The 18,921-nt window shown below is 38.7% G+C and overlaps 2 protein-coding genes across 2 annotated transcripts; both read right to left on the bottom strand.

Moving 5' to 3' along the window:
* Nucleotides 1-916: 916 nt before the first annotated feature.
* Nucleotides 917-7,939, bottom strand: LOC139116865 (uncharacterized). The gene is made up of 4 exons (XM_070679596.1): nt 6,286-7,939; nt 4,531-4,665; nt 3,372-3,524; nt 917-2,221 (listed from the first exon to the last, which is right to left on the bottom strand). The coding sequence occupies exons 1-4, from the start codon at nt 6,436-6,438 to the stop codon at nt 1,994-1,996; spliced, it is 669 nt and encodes a 222-aa protein (XP_070535697.1). The 5' UTR covers nt 6,439-7,939; the 3' UTR covers nt 917-1,993.
* A 1,504-nt stretch (nt 7,940-9,443) lies between these two features.
* LOC139116866 (uncharacterized) lies at nt 9,444-17,075 on the bottom strand. Its single transcript, XM_070679597.1, has 6 exons — nt 16,939-17,075; nt 15,498-15,625; nt 14,866-14,982; nt 13,431-13,566; nt 12,669-12,765; nt 9,444-11,799 (listed from the first exon to the last, which is right to left on the bottom strand). Exons 2-6 carry the CDS (start codon nt 15,603-15,605, stop codon nt 11,775-11,777), a joined length of 483 nt encoding a protein of 160 aa, XP_070535698.1. The 5' UTR covers nt 15,606-15,625; nt 16,939-17,075; the 3' UTR covers nt 9,444-11,774.
* Nucleotides 17,076-18,921: the final 1,846 nt, after the last annotated feature.

Genomic DNA, 18,921 nt, shown 5'->3' with positions numbered 1-18,921 from the left:
ACATCTCTGAGTGAGAACATTTCTATGAGCTGATTTTAATCTAATTATAAAATCATTAAAATAATGCCAAAAGTTGCAGCTCATGTGCCTTTCAATACCAGGTCGCAGAAGGATGGTATTTTGCCCCCCCCCCCGCGTTCTCTGTACGATCGAGAACACCATGGTGCATAAATAAGACGCTAAAAATTCATAGTTTTTACTCAAAATGCGATTTTTTCCGTACTGTTGCGAGATCTCGCAATTTCACGCAGTGTAATGGCCTGTGCCCCAGCCAAATTCTATCGACAGGACAAATTATCAAACTGTTCAACACATGTTCCTTACGCACGAGTTTGGGGTTAGATCCTAACGACGATTGTGAGTTCAGGGCGGCCATGAAACCAGACACTGAGCAAAAAATACTAGAAAAAACATTGTGCAGCTACTTACTCTTTGTGTCAAACAAGTCACCGGAAAGTTATCGTAGTTGACAGACTTTACACCTCAAACTGGGATAGAGATGTCTTTAAACATTATCATAGCGCGTGTATATTTGAAGCATTTTTTATCTTCTGTTGCGAACGGTATTTTTGTTAATTATTTGTGAATTATCATCCACAAGAACGATATGCGTGAACTGTGAACTAGAGGGCAGCTGTGTACCAGGCGGCTATATCATAACTTCACGTTACAATACAAATTTTAATTGGCTGGCCTGTAAGTGAGATCACAGATAGGGAGATGTATTTGATTTCTGGGTTGGGAGGATTTTCGAACATCGTCGTCAGCTTCAAATGTACGAGAAAGAAAGTTACCTACATGTCAGGAACTACTACCTAATGTAGAACTGGCATTTTGAATGCTTTAAGTCAGTTTAGATTAAAAGAAGTGATCAATAGTTGACTTTTCTAAATGAAATCACCATTCGTAGTATATTCATTAAAATGTAGTTTGATATTTTATACAGGAGATACTCGAAAAACATCAAAAGCGTTCAGTTACTTACTCTTTGAATCAAAAAAAAAAAAAAATATATATATATATATATATATATATATATATATATATATATATATACTCTCAAATGAAGTCTACTAATGAAATCAGAATAACATAATCATTATACATTAAAAGTGTCGTTTATGCGTTGTCAAGTAAGAACTTCCTGAGTGCTCAGTGCCTGCGTCACACGGCAAAACAATTTAGTAATATTTCATTTTCGACAAAACAAAATTTACGACTGAGAAAAGCTAATACAAAGTGCTGAAAATTACTTTGATTCAGTTATCAAGTGTGAAAAATCTCCAACTTTCTTTTTCATATTTACGAAGTTTGTGTTTATTAATGGAAATAAAATGTCCTCTTTCTATATGTCACCAATAAACCTATTGAAAGTCAGTAAAGTTGGGGCTTTCTTTTCACGCCTACTTAAATAAATAACTCTCCTGGTGACCAACAATCAAAATTGACAATTAATCCAGGTAAAGTGGGATCTCCTGATAAAACCTGGTTTGATGATGCAACATTTCTGAACCAAGAAAGTGTGCCCCGTATTAGTGAGATCTTGGGCAGAGTAAAAACTGCTCCTTATCTTTGTGTATCTGTGACTTTGAGTGGCTAGAGTCTATAAACACCAAGGGTAAAGAAAAATACAATATCACAGAAGCTCTCAAATATTAAACGAGGTATTACTGAATGAAAATTGATAAAGTTAAAATCGCTGTGGTCGATCTGGAACGGCAAATAACAGTTCTTCAACAATTGTCCTTGCGTCCGCCATATATTGCAGAGCAATAGTAACTATGGTACTAATGACGTCATCAAGCTAGTGCACGTGACTTTGGTAGGCGTAACCTAGTATTTTGACTTCATCATATGTGAATGACGATTACAAGTTCTTCTTTATAATATTTCGAAGGTTATCATCTGATCTTTTAACAATTGAGTAGACGACTTAATAAATGTTGCAGACTGTAATGTCGGATTAAAATTCTCTGCGGGGTTCTCGTCCCTTTCAACTCGTCTCAGTCCGTTCTGACACTATCAGGAGGGCTGGCACACGAGCGTTACCGTTAACGTCGTTGGCTTGAGACTCAGCTCGGAACATTACAGAGACATCATAGTTCTGTCTATCAGAAGTGGTTTGGCCCGCCGTCACAGTCGAATACAACTCCCGCCGCTCGCGTGTATTTAAATGCTCCACCGGTTCGATTCGCAGTCGGCGACGCTCTTCGGCTTCGTACTGCGAGAATACAAAAACACAAACTGTTCTCTGGGTGTTGTTTCCTGCACCATAAAATGCCTAAATGTTATTCAAAGTGTTTATTGGGATAGAAAGAGTCGGAGTCCTGGGCCTCGTTGTTTCCATAGGGGGTTGTAGAAATGTCCGTCCCCAGGGTAAGGGGAAGGGGTAGGGGTGTCTTGGTCTCAGCACAGGTTCTTCTTGATACAGTTTATTTTATTTTAATACGTTTGACTATGATATGTATTGCATTATTGTATAACTGATATCTTGCTGGTGCGTTCGTTGTTGACTTTGTCAAAGTTAATCCTATGATAATCCGGTGACAGCGTCCACAGATTAGTAATTTACCATTGCTTGCTTTGGCGCATTAGGCAATCAAACGCAACAAGTAATAGGCGCAGATATAGCACAGTGACAAAACTTCGCGTAAGATTGTCAAAGGACAAAACGTGACACAGAGAACGCGGACGGAGGAAAAAAGTTAACCAGTGCTAACATAACAGACACCAGAGGTTGTCAGTATAAATGTTTATTGGCAATACATATCATAGTCAAACGTATTTAAAAAAAAAACATATCAAGAAGAAACCTGTGTCAGACCAATACACCCCTACCCCTGCCCCTTCCCCTGGGGACAGACATTTCTACAACCCCTATGTTGTTTCTGTAACATTTCTATTTTGAATTACAAAAGCATTGAAGTTGATCACCTGTACAACGTAAAAGTCGGTTATAGTAATTTAGTTCTGACGGGGCTTAAATACCCATATTTCTAACGAAATGATGAAGTTTGACAGTTTTGAATGTTTGATTGATGCAGGCCTAGCTTACATTTCAACTGAGTGTATAATTTCGATCTATTTCACACACCTGATTATGAAGGCGGAACTGCCAGTGAACTTGTCTTAAACAAAAGCAGAATATCTCCAAATAGGCGTAAGTTTTGGTATTGATTTCGCTCCATATATGGCAAACCCATAACGTTCATATATCGGTCATTTGTTTTTTAGCAAACTTCCATAGAAAACATGTATGAAAAGAGAACATGTGACACCCTCTGACGAAGATAATACCAGATGTAATAATATGGTAATATGGTAATACCTCCTAATTAGAATGCGAAACTGACATAGTGTCTCATACTCACCAGCATGGTAAGACCATACATGAAAATTCCCCAGCAAATCAGATTAAGCGTACTAACAATCAAAAGAACAGTCTCTTCTGATCCGTCGGTTTGAATAACTCGAATTAAATAGGCAAGCACTAGTATAAACGGCCACAAGAAAACAGCCGATATCTGAAAGAAACATAAATGACATGATAATGATTATATTTTCTTAGAAGGAACTCTTGAAGGAACATTTGATTTTCTCATTCTTGTTCCTGAATTTTGCCACCGTCGAATTGATGTGTAACTAAGACGTCTCCTGATACGGTGACATCGCATTGGACACCTGATATTTGCATCGAGACTGAAACTTATGGTTTACTGCGCGATTAGGTACTTCGTAAGCTTCGATATTTGTATGATCTTTGTGGCAACAGTAGAATTACAAATATTGTCTATCTTTATATTCTATTGTTCATGGCGGCAGTTATTGCGTTATTTTCAACAGCGCCAGTAAGGCAAAAATAAAATCTTGAGGATTGTATGCTTCTTAAACTGACTTCACAACTGCGGGTTCATTTCTATGCCATTCAATTTCAGACAATGATGTCCATGCTTTTTGCAAAGTAAGAGCATGACGATAGATGCATTATTTTGATACGACCACGTAGAAAATGTTGAGATAATTCGGCCTCCAATCCTCCTTTCTAGGAGGTACCTTGATTCAATGTACGTCTTGAAGCGTAGATTGTCACAAAAAAGTCTACAGATGGTAAATATTTTCTCACAGGTCAGTTGTAGTATGCCCTCAACGACTTAGTTCGATAATGCAAGGGTCACGCAAGTGTGTCACTGTGTCATCAATACAGTGGGTACTATACTATGACAGAAGACGTGTTATCGACAACTTGGCCTTTATGATGTTAACTCAGTTGGGTTAGTATTACATGTTGGGTCAAGTGTCATAACATGTTGGGTTAATTATAACAATGTGTTTTTCGACAATGCAGTTGACATGATTGTGAATGCATTTAGATTCCGTAGATTCCGTATTACTTCAAGTGTGACTTGCTGACATAGTCTGGCATTACTGATCATTGCAGAAGTTCGTTTCCCTATATAAGGGGAAAGATAGTTTTGTCTTCGATGCAGCAAAACTGACGGAATACATTAGATTATTGTTTTTTACTCTTACCAATATGACAGACAGCAGTCCAAAACAAACCATTAACGCCCTGTACAATTCCTGATAATCAGATGCGTCAGGGGATTCATCGAATTTGTACATTGTCCACGCAAATGGTAACAGCAAAATGGCACACGCTAAGACCTGTAAAATGACAGAGAAAGTTAAAACTGACAAAACTTGTGGAAGATTGTAAATCATTCTTTAAATTTCGCCGGAAAGAAGTTTTGTGAATTAGAGAAATCAGTAAACAACATCAAAAGCCTGACGCAAACTTCGTTGGTTGAGGAAATATTTGTCAAAAGACGAAAAGTACAACCCCCTGAAGTTATTGCCGAGACCACAATAAAAAACATGCAGTTCTGCTCTCTTCGACGACGTCAATCTCCCCCCCCCCACCAAAAAAAAAAATCATTGCCAGCGAACGTTAGTTGTCTATAACTATTACAGAATTGTGAGCTGAAATTTAGGTCACTGGTTTAATGTATGTTGTACCGGAACCAGGAAGTCTCCGATTTCTCGGTACCCGTGTCCAAGGCCAGTCTAATCTCTGAAAGACAGCTTGTCATGTAAACTAAAACAGTCTGAACTATCCCTCGGATCCTCATCCGGCGAAACGCTTCTGCCATTGTAACGTGTTCCCATTTTTTTAGTTCTTAGCGAAGTGATTCTCACACAACTGGCACGAGTCGACTGAAAGCTAAAAGGTGCTCGGTGGAATAACGTTGTAAAGTTGACATAGCATCTACTTATCGGGAGCAGCAGACAAAGCTATGACGTGAACAATTTCTTGGTGGGAGAAGTGGGAACCTGACTGTATTGATAATACAATTGGAACTGATTTTGGAAAATAGGATCTTTTGAGTAGATCAAATTTATCAAAAGTGTTAGGTGCCCTATAGCTGACACTGCATAAAAACCCTATAATACTTACTGTATTAACATGGATTATTGCCTGTATTTTAGCTGAAGAGTGCATATACAGATGAATACAGTCAAGAATCCATTTTTTATATTCAGCAAGCCTGTATTCATGTGGATTCATGTGAATTCACGTGTATTATACTATAATACAGGCAACTCATTAATGTGAATTTATCTGAATTATCGGGTTTTCATGCAGTGTGAAAGTTGCAATATTACAATTACCCATAAAAACGAGTGAACTGCAAATAAAGAAAAGATGAGCTTAAATTTTCTGATTAAACCCACATTACTGCAAATATCTAATTATCCCAAATTAGTTCAAACTATGTTTGATGTGGAGTAGGGAGAGGGGCAAATTAATTGACGGAAGGGGCTGTAACGACTCCTTCCAAGGTTTAATTTTGCGAAAACACCTCCGCTTACAATTTCTCAAAATCGAGCGATTGGCCACCCCTGACCCGTTAAGAACGGAGATATTCAATTGATGTTTCACGCTTGATGCTGTGATGCTTTAAACGAACAAAGTAACCGTCTTTACACATTATTTTTGCTATTTTTCCGTTGGTTTTGTTTTCTTGATAGGCATCTAAAAATGTTGAAAAGTGTTGTAAACACACATTCACCCCCACCTTTGGACAGGGCCAAAAAGACCGTTGCACTACAGTCTGAAGAAAGACGTGCTACGGCGTCAATGGTCACCCCAGAATCCGAAAATCTGCAGGTGCTCTTATATGACCTTCATCACACCTAACTAAAGTTATTATTTGATTATATTGTAGATCATGTGCAAAATCGTCAGAAAGCAGGGACTGTGTCCCTTCAAATGACTATACTTACCAGGGGTAGATAAAGAAGGGCAATACTCCTAGCAAAACTTTTTTCCTCTGATAGGACAGCTAATACAAGCAGAACAATGGCTGACATCAACCAAAGAGTCCCAAATATTGGAGTTATGATCATGTTCACGGTGTCGCTCTTACACTTCTTCATTGTTCGAGCAGGGGTGTGAACAACGACCCGACGAATATCAGTTGTGGTTGTTATGGGAACGAGTGGTTACGCTGTCCGCCATCTTGGATTTTGACTATATCCGCAGCTGCATTGTTGGTGAATAAACGCGGAAGCGCCTGTAAAACACATGCTATTTGAGAGTTAGCCTGAACAGATCGGAGCAAATAATGATTACTTTAGAAACAAATCCCCTCTTTACAATCGGAATCACAGTGCTGGATTGCCTCGAATTTTAATATCCACTCAGCGTTTGGTGTACTAATTTTACACACCAGCAAACACGTAAATTTACAATGGACGATATAGTAAGCTTATAGTGTGAACACAATGTCTCACGATACTTCAAATATCTACTTACACAACCAGTCTTCGCATTATCACATCATGTAAGCAGAACACATATTTAAGATCTCCACAATCTATCATGTAATTGAACAATTTTACGTCAGTGCTCAAATTAATATTCCTTTGCGCGTGGCTAAACCCCCTTAAAATTACCCACATTTTGGCAGACGTGGAGACTGGCGACGGCACGTATTTGGGTCCGCTGTGTTGACCGAGCGCATCTCTGTATATTTACTTAGTCGTTGTCAACATCGATTCAACTGTTTTTGAAATATTTCAAGTAATAAGGAAGTCAGTGTACCAGCTTTGACAAGCATTTATAAGCCGTCTGAGTAACCATTTATAATGTAAAGACTGAAGTGGTAGTTTTAAGTGTAATTAAATCAATTAAAGAAAATGATGTTGTATAAGAATAATTAAGTATGTATGTCTTACCTTTGTAGCTCACAATATTGACTTCTCACTGCATGACACTATACTCAACAAAGGCTTATCCTAGTGGACAGACTTTACACCTCAAACTGGGATGGAGCTGTCTTTAAACATTAACATAGCGCGTGTATATTTGAAGCATTTTTTATCTTCTGTTGCGAACGGTATATTTGTTAATTATTGGTGAATTTATCCTCCACAATTGCGGTATTTGTGAACTGTGAACTAGAGGGTAGCTGTGTACCGGCCGGATATATATAACGTCATGTTACAAATACGAATTTTAATGGGCTGGCCTGTAAGTGGGATCGCCTTTAGGGGATGAGATATATTTGATTTCTGGGTGGGGAGGATTTTCGAGAAATTTACCTAAATGTGAGGACGTGCTACCTACGGCAGAACTGATATTTTAACTGCTGTGAGAGAGTTTAGATTAAAAGTAGTGATTAATATCTGACTTTTATGAATGAAATCCTTATTCCTTGTAATATCCCTTGATAAAATTTAGTTTGATATTGTACAGGAGAATGCATGTTTTGTCCACTATCGTTCTCAATGTCAATACTTACCTAACTTGCTTACTCTAAACTGCCTGTATCATATGATTTTGTTCGTCGAAACAATCAGGCATGGGTTTGAAATTAAAAATATGAGTGTGTTTTTTGAATACAAAAAGAAGCGATATCATAATTAATTGTACCTACACACATCATCTCCTTGTTCAAAACTCTCCGTGCAGGACATCAGACAAGTAATGGATTCGATGGATGATCAGGTCACATCAGGTCACTATCACAAGTAACAGGTAATTTTTCCTTCAAATTTACGCTATTACGATTTCAACGACAGAACGGCCATAAAACTGGCAACGAACGAGATTTTCACATTGCGATGTAATACTTACAGAAACGAGTAATGTATATAACAATGCTACTGTTTTGCCATCTGTCATTTTCTACTTGTATGTATGCTAGGTGGCTACGTCAAGCTAACTACTCTACAACCAATGCACTATCCGGCGACAGTTTATGACAATTCCAGTCAGTTTCATTTCAATGATCAATACAGTTATGAGAAACAAGTCTAACTCTATCGAAAGCACGTGGTCATCAAGATCTAAGGCAAAGGACGCTACTATTACTGCCTACGATGAAGTTCACTTCAAAGTCATGACGTGGCATATACATAATATCAATAAACGACAAATATGATAGAGAATTAAAGTATAGTACGTTGATTTGAATATATCTTACACTATTATTATTTGGCCCTAAAGCAGAAGTCCTAAATCCCCGGTTTTCTCATTAGTTCTTGCACACATGTATTATAACATAGTATCGCCAATAGTAATTTCTTTTAAAATCTTATGAAGTTAATCAGTTTGTTTTTAGGTATAGCTAATAAACAACATGCGCGTTGGCAATCATTGGGAATATTCATAACGTAGGAGTATTAAATGAACTATTTACAGCGAACTTTACCAAGGGTAATTAATGAAGAGAGATTGTTCCAGCGAAACTGTTATGCTAAAAATACAGCGATAGAGTAAATATAGTACTTTATATTCATTAATTAGTAATGCCAGACATGACCGTAAAAATGAAATATTGTTACTGACCCCGTCATGGCTTTCCATTCCGATCACAGACAAAGAACTGTCCATTAGGGTTTCACGGGAATGTTTGGTCAAACTTCCTATTTTTAAAATAGCAATAAATGTACACATTGTCCGTACTCAGTCGGTTTACTTCATAAATGGTCACAATAAAAAAAATAACGCTGGGTGATCCATCGAAATATGAGTTCATGAGTAAATTCAGATGTAGTTCTTCTCTGAATCGTATAATCAATAGATTTACACACGTACATGCTTTCTGGCTACCTGGTCCATAACTGAGCCGAAAGAGAAAGCGAATCACAAGAAATGGCAAATTTAATTATAGGTTGTATAGCATTACATGGCCACTGTGGTCTTGGAGAAGTTGAATAAGAATTATCTTCAACAGTGTCTTCAATATGTGTATTTTGGACATAATGATTGCAAATGGTCAACAAAGAAGCACAAAATTTAAGGCGGAATCATTTTTGTCGTAACCCTTGGATTGTGAAAAATCATTTTCCATCTTATGGCCGTAAGTGCTTCAAACGTAAGTACTTTGTATCGGCAAATAATTTCAAGTCAATAATGTAAATACAAGCAATACACATTTCCTTTCCAATCATCGAGTTTAATATGTACGCAAACATAAATCAAGGCACATTGTGACAGAAACTGTACAATTCGTAATCGCATTTCTGAATTGATAATTGGTGTACATTTGATAGGTTTGGTTAGAAATTTCTGAATATTTATTGCCGTCGGAGGGTAGACATTGAAATCATTGAGCAAAATGTTGTTCTGTGTTACTTGGAGGAGACTGGGGTTAGTACAGGACGCCCTATCCACATAATGTTCGTCGAATCAAATCATAAAAACAATTCTGTTGTCTTTTCAACAGCACCAAATTACAGCGCTTACAGGCAAGCCTTGCCACTTCAATGCCTGGTATGCATGTTTTTTTACACACACTAAACGTTTTCATATCATTAACAGGAAGGAACCTAATGACCTGTAGAACCTTTCACTATTCATCAATTTCCACTGATGAAAAATGTCGGCATGTTGACCTGACAGATTTTTTTAAAATGTCTGATGATATTTCAGGCTTTGCTAATTGGCTGAGGACAGTAACAGTATGAAATAATTCTCCTTGATTTAAAGGTTCATGAGTGTGCTGCAGAACAAAACTGCAACACAAAATTGTCGTCCGGAACAAGGTTGCACAAAACACGGGCTTTATTATATGGCATATATATATTATGGCGATTAATGAAGTACAGATTTTATAAAAAAATTTAGCTATCGCTTACAGGGAGGGGGTATCCTGTCTGCAGCTGCACGGCTTTCAGTTGCCTCCCTTCGTTAATATGAAGCTGCTCGGCCCGCAGTCACCAGTTTCTGTACAGCCGCCATTTCAGAATTTTGAATTTGCCACAAGGGATGTTGGGATATGTCAGGGCATAGCAAAAGACCCTTGTATGGGTATCATACGCACAGCCACAGACGGGACGATCCACTTCCTTTTGGGTACCGATCTGACCGATGTGCAATTTGAAAGATTTTAACAACTTTCTCTTATTTATAAACGACTACGCTATAAATTGAATGTCTCTTATAATCTGTAATATAATATCATTTTTAAATGCAGAAAATTATTTACGTAAATGTTGAAAAGTGTTCTGTGTCAAAAACATCATTTGGCGTCAAGTATTGCATAGTCATGGTGAGTTAAGCTTGTCATGGAATGTATTCATTTTTGGTATACAAAGCTGTATTTGAAAACACAGTCGCCGTTTTACCGCCCTTTTATAGGTCTAGAAATTATCAATACAACCTAACTGTGCACAGCAGTATTGTTAGGACTATTACATATAGCTCATACAGTGTTTAAATCCGGTAGATAACGAGCATTACGTCAGCGTTTTCTTCGAGTGTGACCGATAAAACATACGTTCACCCAGGGTCGCTCTCAGACAGACAGAACACATAATATAAACGGTAACGGAATTCCAGCTATCTACAAGAAAACTTCACACGGGCCGGCGACTGCCGAATTGTAAACCTCGGCAGACAGTAGGACGAAGTTTATATTAGGCAAGATTGCAGCACTTGGCAGATTTTGAGAAGATATTGGCATAGATGAACACTAAACACAGCGACTTATCCCTTTCGCCAGTCGGACGTGTGAGTGTCTTTGTATATCTGACGCAGCCAACAAAGCTATAAGAGGACAATTTTTACACTATGTGCTTCCGTGGGACACCATCTGGCTAGGTATTTGTCAGGTTGTTGGACAGAGAAATCATGAGGCAAAGAGGGGGCAGTGATGAGCCTGTGTGACGGGAAGAGGGCAGTGGGGAGGTCAGATTTGGGGTGTGGATATAGGAAACTGGCCGGCGGAAAGGATCATCGCAAGTCTTGGCTGGAGGACAGTTACGAACAATATTTCAATGTACAACTATTGTTTTTGTTTTGTTCAATACTGTTTGAACAATAAATTTGCACAAAACAAACCCTTGGTTAGAATGACTAAAACAGCTAAGTTGGCTGATCCTGGTGTATTTTCAAAGTTGCTACCAACTACTACAGCTAGACTTGCTGTGCTCGTTTTCAACCTCCGTGCTTTAACATGGTTAGTTACAATTCTACGAAAATTTTCCAAGAAACGCTTGTCATGCAGTAATTTTTTGTGAGCACCGAATACATAATATGCTGTTTCCTTTGAACTTCAGCACGCTCTTTCTTTGAGTCAGCATGGCGAACGTACAGAGCAGAACATAATTTCTGAGAAAACGACGCATTGGCAAGCAGGCAAACATGCACACATGCATAGATACTTTGGTCTGTCGTCCTCACAAGGACGCCACCACAGTCCAGATACTGCAATGGTGGAAACTAGAGGATCTCTTTTTTGTCACGTCCTCCTAAAGCTTGGAATTCAGTCTTTGGGTCGTTGGTTGGACCTGAATACAAATGAAAAGAAAGTAAGTCTTGAACATGCTTGCAAACATTGCTAGTATTTTCATGTAATTGAAAAACAGGTAGTAGGCGTGTCAATTTTGCTATTCGTTCCACCGGGCTGTCACAACTCTCCTGACCTCAAAATGGAATTATATTTCAGAGAAGAAATAATACAGCTTGTAGGCCCTACGGACATTTTGAATCTTCTTCCGTTGGTATGTGCGCAAACTTTATTGTTATTTTACAACATTCTTTGATAATATCAATATGTTTAAAACGCTTCCAGTCCATTCGGTTCAAGACGTCATGCATTCGTTTTTCATCTAATTTTTGACCTTACGTCATAATAATAAACATGGCCAGGCGGTGATTTTTCGATGTTGTAAGGATGACGTCATACGTAATTCACCAAATAATTCAATGTGAAAGTCGGCACGCATTTTCAAGACACTAAATGTAGCATTCAGCCTTGGGCGAGTCAATGGACAATACCTTCCTGCAACTTTACGACTGTACTCAGAACCGCGAAATAAAAGTTGAATCGTCTGCTTTTTTGTCTTTTGTCTTTTGTTTTCCTTTCGTGAGCCTGTTCTACATAGTAGGGACTAAATGACAAATGTTGCTCCGTAAAATATTTTGAATCATTAGTTTTTGAAACACGGCTTCACCGATAAACATTTTTAGCAGACATATTTGCAGACTTGTATACCCGTATCTCGCATGATAGTTTTCTCCTCCCAAGTGTATGAAATATTACACATTTTCGGGTGTATTTCATGATTGCACTTGTATCAACACATCAAAGAGTACACTTTCGAAAGACTGGGAAGCGAAATACCAAAGGAAAAAATTATCAGTAACTACTACTTACGTCAGCGCCTTCCTGATGTCGCTAAGCAACGATTTCTGGAAACGCACCATTAAGTGTTTGTCGAAGATTTTGCTGAGCATTGGAACCACGTAACCATCTGGTGATAGGCAAAAGAAATGTGTAAATTCAGACGGGATTGCTCGAGAGTGAAAGGTCAGGGGTCGTCATAGTAAATCATCACAGCTACAGTAAAGAACAGAAAACGACCTACGCAAATCATCTGAATGTTGGCAGACCCGTCAACGGAACAATATATTACACGTTTTGAAGAACGATTTTATTTTCCCATGTCTACAGTTAGTAGAAAGCAATGAATCTACTGACTGGTAGCAATGGTCAGTGACATACTATGAGAAAATTAGAAGTACCAAAAGACTTCATGCAATACGTTCTGAGATCAAAAGAAAGCCCTGACAACAATTATTGACGTATTTATTCTAATAAAATTAAAAATTCATGAAATGAAAAGTAATTAATAATAGTGCCTAATATTTGGCGTGGAATACTTCTTTTCTCGGGTGAGTAATGATATCTCGTTAGCAACGCAGCTGCGTTAAAACGGGGTCATGTAGGTGCACATCGACGAATGACGTATGGGAAACAGGTGTGTGAGGGCGTGATAACCGCGGCGGAGCAGTACGTTCACGTCACAACTTTCACCTGAAATTAATTGAAATTAAATTCATCCGCAATATTCTGGTCAATATTTTTGTTTTTGAGAGGAGGGGGTGACGGCATTACTTAAATTGTGAAATAACTTACACAGGAGAAGGCTCCACAGCGAAACGCTGCTCAGACACAATATCCAGACAATAAACTCAGACAGCGTGAATGATACAACCAGTCGCACGAAGTGAACCAAAAATATTTGATATGGTAATATGATGGTACACATGGTCTGTAAATATACGAAGCAAAAAGAATGAAATATTACCGAGGCATTAATGCAGAAACATGTCATGCCAGTAGGGGCAGACATTCAAACAACCAATTTCTATAAAATATAAATATTTCTAGTGCATTTCAACAAAATAAATAATTGGGGGGTCTGCAAAGGCACCGCGTACGAGCACCTGTTTTTTCGAGCTCTACTTTGTTAGTGCCCCTGTGATAAAGGTAAGATGACCACTGGAGAACATAAATTGTCACACACAATGACAAAAAAAACACGACGCTTCTAGTGTACATCATCTGCGCATGATCGGGGTGCACTTGTCTCTTCTTCGGAATCATTATCAACCGCTATATTAAAACCCTATTAGCTGTATTATTTTGCATTTTAATCAGGATGGTGTGAAATCAAAATGCAACGTACCTATAATGCTTACCGTATCTGACCACAGAACGCTTTTCAAACGTTGGCGACTATCACACAACTCAGATTTCAATAATTAAATATTTTTGGGGGGTCGCAACTCAAATATGGCCGTCGCAAATATACTCTCAAGCACCTGAATTTAATCAACTAATCCATCATCGAGGATTAAAACTGACATTTTCAAAGACAAAATGGCTTAATAACGGGAATCCAAAACATCTCTCTGAAGATTGGATGGTATTGTGTTTTGTTTTGGTTTTTTTTGATAAAATGTAAAAAGATACAGCTAACGGGACTTTAAGAAGGCATGAAACGTCATATAAAATGACTGAGATCATTAATTGCATCAATGGTATTTTCGTGGATTACGCTAAAACCGCTTAAAAGATATGCCCCAGGTGTTCCACTTAAACGAAATTACATATTATTTATAACAACTACAAAAAATTCATACATGCTCATTTGCCATCCCGACTAGATACTACGCCCACATACTGATACGTATCAGCATGTAGGGGAAATCCGTAACATGATGTAAAACTTACATAGAATTCCATGCTTGTGACGTAAGGAAACACGTCGCGTGTTATATGAAATGAAGGCGGATAACATTTGACAACTATCCGGTTCTGATATCAGCAATGCAGGTTTGAAATATAATCACATCTGACTAATATTTGATTCTGCTGAATGGCGTTCACAATTGAAACCAAAACAGAATGCACCGCAACCACGATATTAAGCTGCAAGAGCGGGAAACTTAGCTGTGGATCTGATTCGACCGAGGTTTGTGCAAAAGTTGTGAAAGCATATGAATGTAAAGCGCAGGATGTTGTATGATATATGTGTTTAGACAAAAACATGAGAATGCCTTCGTACCGACACTACTAATGGTACTACGAGCAGATCGCTGACTGGTTTGGTTATCCTGTTCCTTTCATTTTTGGTGTCTTCTGTTGACAAACAAACAACAACAAGGACCAGATAACACAAAACCTGTAAAAGAAATTTACAAAAATAAGTTCCATAAAATAATAAGATTTGCGCAATGGCCTCAGACGCCACGCAAAAGAAGCTCGTTCCATGGACTTGATTTATTTGGGCAGCTCGATGTGAAAATACTTCATCAGCGAAACTTAATCAGTGCTAGCAAGCAGCATCTGGAATTATTGTGGGGAAAGATAGGAAGAAACTATGCTTGTTTCTGGTCACTGCCCACAACTGCGAATCTAACCATTATATTCAGCCAAAGCAGTATCTCTTAGCTTTGATAATGACGTCAGATTCTAGCACTTAAAGCCCTGCGTTTCCTGTATCACAGAACGAAAGGTCATACATTCTGAAATTTCACCATATCGTTTGTACCGAAACGAAAAAGTTGTAATACGGGTTTTAAAGCGGAATAACAAACGTGATATCAAATATTGACGACAGTGTTATAGGGAAGCTAATCGGATAACCAACTTCGCCTGTTCCTTATCATATTTTTATTGGTATGAGTTCTCACTTACCCATGGGAAATACAGATTTCCAAACGAGGATCTCGAGAAGTACGATATCAAGAGAGTTGTCAACACCCATACCCCTAATTCCGATAAAAAGTTTCTCTTGAACTCCATTTGTCTCTCAAATTCCAGATCTGTGAGGGAAAAAATAAAATTGCCTCAACAAATTTTCGTAGCTTTTCTCCAGCCTAAAGGTTACGAACTTGGTTGCCATAACGACGTGGCTTACAAGCAACCGTTCTGCGCGCGGTGTCTGAGTCCGCAACGGGTGCTTTTAATACCCTATCTGATGGCGTGACGTCAAATAGCAATTCGAGGAAAAAACGACAGATGACGCAAATTGAGGATGGTCTTTTTGGTTGGGGTAAAACCATCAGTACAATCAAATTTGCGATAGTCGCCAACTACTAGTAATTAACCTTATGACAGACAAACAAACCCAAAGTTTGTACCGGAGAGATGTGATTTAGTAAATTCCAGGACATCAAGTCGAGAACTTCGGTCCTGAAGGGGCAATATACTGGGTTTATGTAAAGTCTGGAATTTGGAGCAACTACACGAGATTGGTGTAGTCTGCAATAAGCTAAACAATGCTGTCCTCGATACACTCATAATCCAAACAGAAATGGCCTTGTTGGTTATATTGAAGTAAATCAACAAGTCAAGACGTATTTAAATGCCTGCACAACCTGGAAGACATCCGATTTTAGTGCACCATGTTTGAGTCCTTGCACGTTTCCAGACTGAGGGGCCTGGTAATGCCATGGTTTCGCTACTCTCAATCGGACAATACAAACGATGCATGACATTGTTTTGCCTGGAATGCGCGGAAAGCTACGTGAGCACTTGCCTCACCGCTTGAGTGTCAAAAAAATGGGGTCTGTGACGGTACTGCAAGTTGTTGCGCGAGGGGGATGTGGCCCCACCCAGATAAAATTACCGCGTCCATTGTGGAATCCGCGGTTCAACAATCGGGCAGAATACGAACACGTTTTAATGTGCACAGGCAGGAAGGTCATTCGACAACGGGACAGGTCGTGAAACAGAAAGAACACTGATCATTAAGGATATTATGTCGTAGTACACAAGGTACGGGCGCTGATGGGCGAAGTCAAAATTAACAGTACGTTCCCGTGTGAGCACTGTTTGACCTAGACTCAATTCACAAGTTTACATTACAATATACATTGGTATTTCCTGTTCCCATTGGGCGTCCTCGAGGGAAAGTGAAAGGCAGAAACACAACCACGCATTTTATTACCGTGGTACACTCTACGCGACATGAACAGGAAGTTTGAAGTACGCTCCCGCTACAAACGCAAAGTTAACTCGTTGAAATGCTACGATGTGTACGACTAATTTCTATTTATTAACACGTTCTTGTACATTTTAGCGATAGTCAGGGACAATATTTGGCTCATGGGAGTAAAGAAGAGGGAAAACTTACCTGAGTAAAGTTGGAAGGGAAGCAGCGTAGACGGACTCGTTTGGACTTCACTGGCAGTGTCCCATCAATGACCCAAGGGCGGATGTCATGGTAGTCGCAAGATGGCGCTCTGGCACTAGGCGATAAGCTTTGCAAATTGTGTATACCACAGGCGGTGTGTAGCGCTTGTGTATACACCTATAAAACAGAAGAGAGGACACGGACAGAGTAAAAAGTAAACGTATACACTACTGGACATAGAATCGGTAAATTTTGGAGCTGTTTTTCTGTCGGTGCACCATTAATGAACATCAGAGAACATTCATTACTCCACGTGAAATGAGCCTCGCTCGAAATCGGTGTTGACGTTTAAAGCTCCATCAAGCACAGGGGACCAAGTAGCTGATTTTTGTCGTCGTTTGCATTGTTTTTTATGTTTATGTTAGTTGTGTTGTTGTTGTTGTTGTTGTTGTTGTTGTTGACCAATCAAATTCAATGAACATAATTGTGTTTTGTTTCAAATGTAATGTAGATGTCATAAGAAACTCTACAAGTAGGCCTACGCTATCATTATTTAACCCAATGCAACTCTCTCCAAACGTACACTCTCTTCCTATACTTGCACATAGTTACACGACCGTGCTTTATGTTCGAAAAGTACATATTCTTGTTCTACTCCCAAAACTTTGTCGAAATGCCTGGTGTTCAACGCATGCGTGCAAATTCCGTGACAACTAAATTTCAATCCCGACTGGTGTTCATGACTGTTCTTATGTCCGCAATAACACCACACAGTGTACACAGACAAATAGAGAGACTGTCCTCTATTTGTCTGTGACAATGCGTTGTGTCGGAAAACTTAATAACTTTATATTTCAGCTACCCTTATTTCGTGATGAGAAGGGGAAAATATCTTTATTTTTCATTACAGAAATATTGAAAATTTTGATATAAATTACGTCTATTAAATGTGTCTTCAATATTGCCAGATTCTGTATGGAATATGACTGAAGAGCTGAAGAAAGATATACAATAAAAGGTATACAATAAAAGTAAATACTTCAACCATCAACTCTTATAGGATCTTATAGGATTTTCATCTGACCCATTTTTCTGTTGTGACTTCATGATCATTTATGACAGAAAAGAAAGGTCAAATTCTTTTGCCCTCGATGAGCTGCCAGAGTGTGTTCGTCGTTCACGGGAGAGTCGTTGGGAACGTTGATTTCAGGGTTTGAAGAAAATGAAAAATGGAAGAAAAGAGTCCTTAGGATTTTTTATAAAGTTTTATTGAACACTTAAAATTTAAAATGATAGATATGAAATCCCCAAATGAAAGCGACACGGAGTGAAGTGAAAATGGAATATTTTCTACGTATTTGCATGAATGAGTTAACTTTAGAGACAAATAAATACATGCACTATATAGCAAGGGAGAGGGGGAATACGTTTTCTCCGAGTCAGTACTGCATACTGGAATCTTGTCAAGAACGTCACAAGGTGGTGCCATGGGTCCTCAGTGACCTTGAAATTGCAATCTGTTCGTGGCAGAAATAGCACGTGTTGGAGTGGTCTGCATGGAAACCTCATACTTTTGGTCAGGAAAACTTGTTAACTTCACTAGACCGTAGGCCGAGTGATGTTTACAAGCTCCTGACCACGAACATTATCATTTGCAATATCAAATTGATCTTACTGACTAATCCAAGTAAATGGCAACACAGCAAACAACGATCTATACTAATTTACATATGAATCAGTGGTGGTTAGAGAAGAAAACACCTGCATTATGAGGAATACCTTTATTCGGATTGGTCCGTCTAAAATCACACCTGGTTGTATTAATTATCACCAAACATGGGCAGTTCTCCCATAGACAGTCGAGTTTGAGTCGGGGTCTCGAGAAGGATGGGCGTAATTCAATACAGCCGAATTTGCAACGCACATGTATAGTTAGGCTACAACGCACATGTATAGTTAGGCTGTATTGAATTTGCAACGCAT

The sequence above is a fragment of the Ptychodera flava genome, chromosome 18, assembly GCF_041260155.1.
Source record: "Ptychodera flava strain L36383 chromosome 18, AS_Pfla_20210202, whole genome shotgun sequence".
NCBI classification, from domain to species: domain Eukaryota; kingdom Metazoa; phylum Hemichordata; class Enteropneusta; family Ptychoderidae; genus Ptychodera; species Ptychodera flava.
The sequence above is the reverse complement of the archived record's forward strand: the minus strand, read 5'-3'. Positions and strand labels throughout refer to the sequence as shown.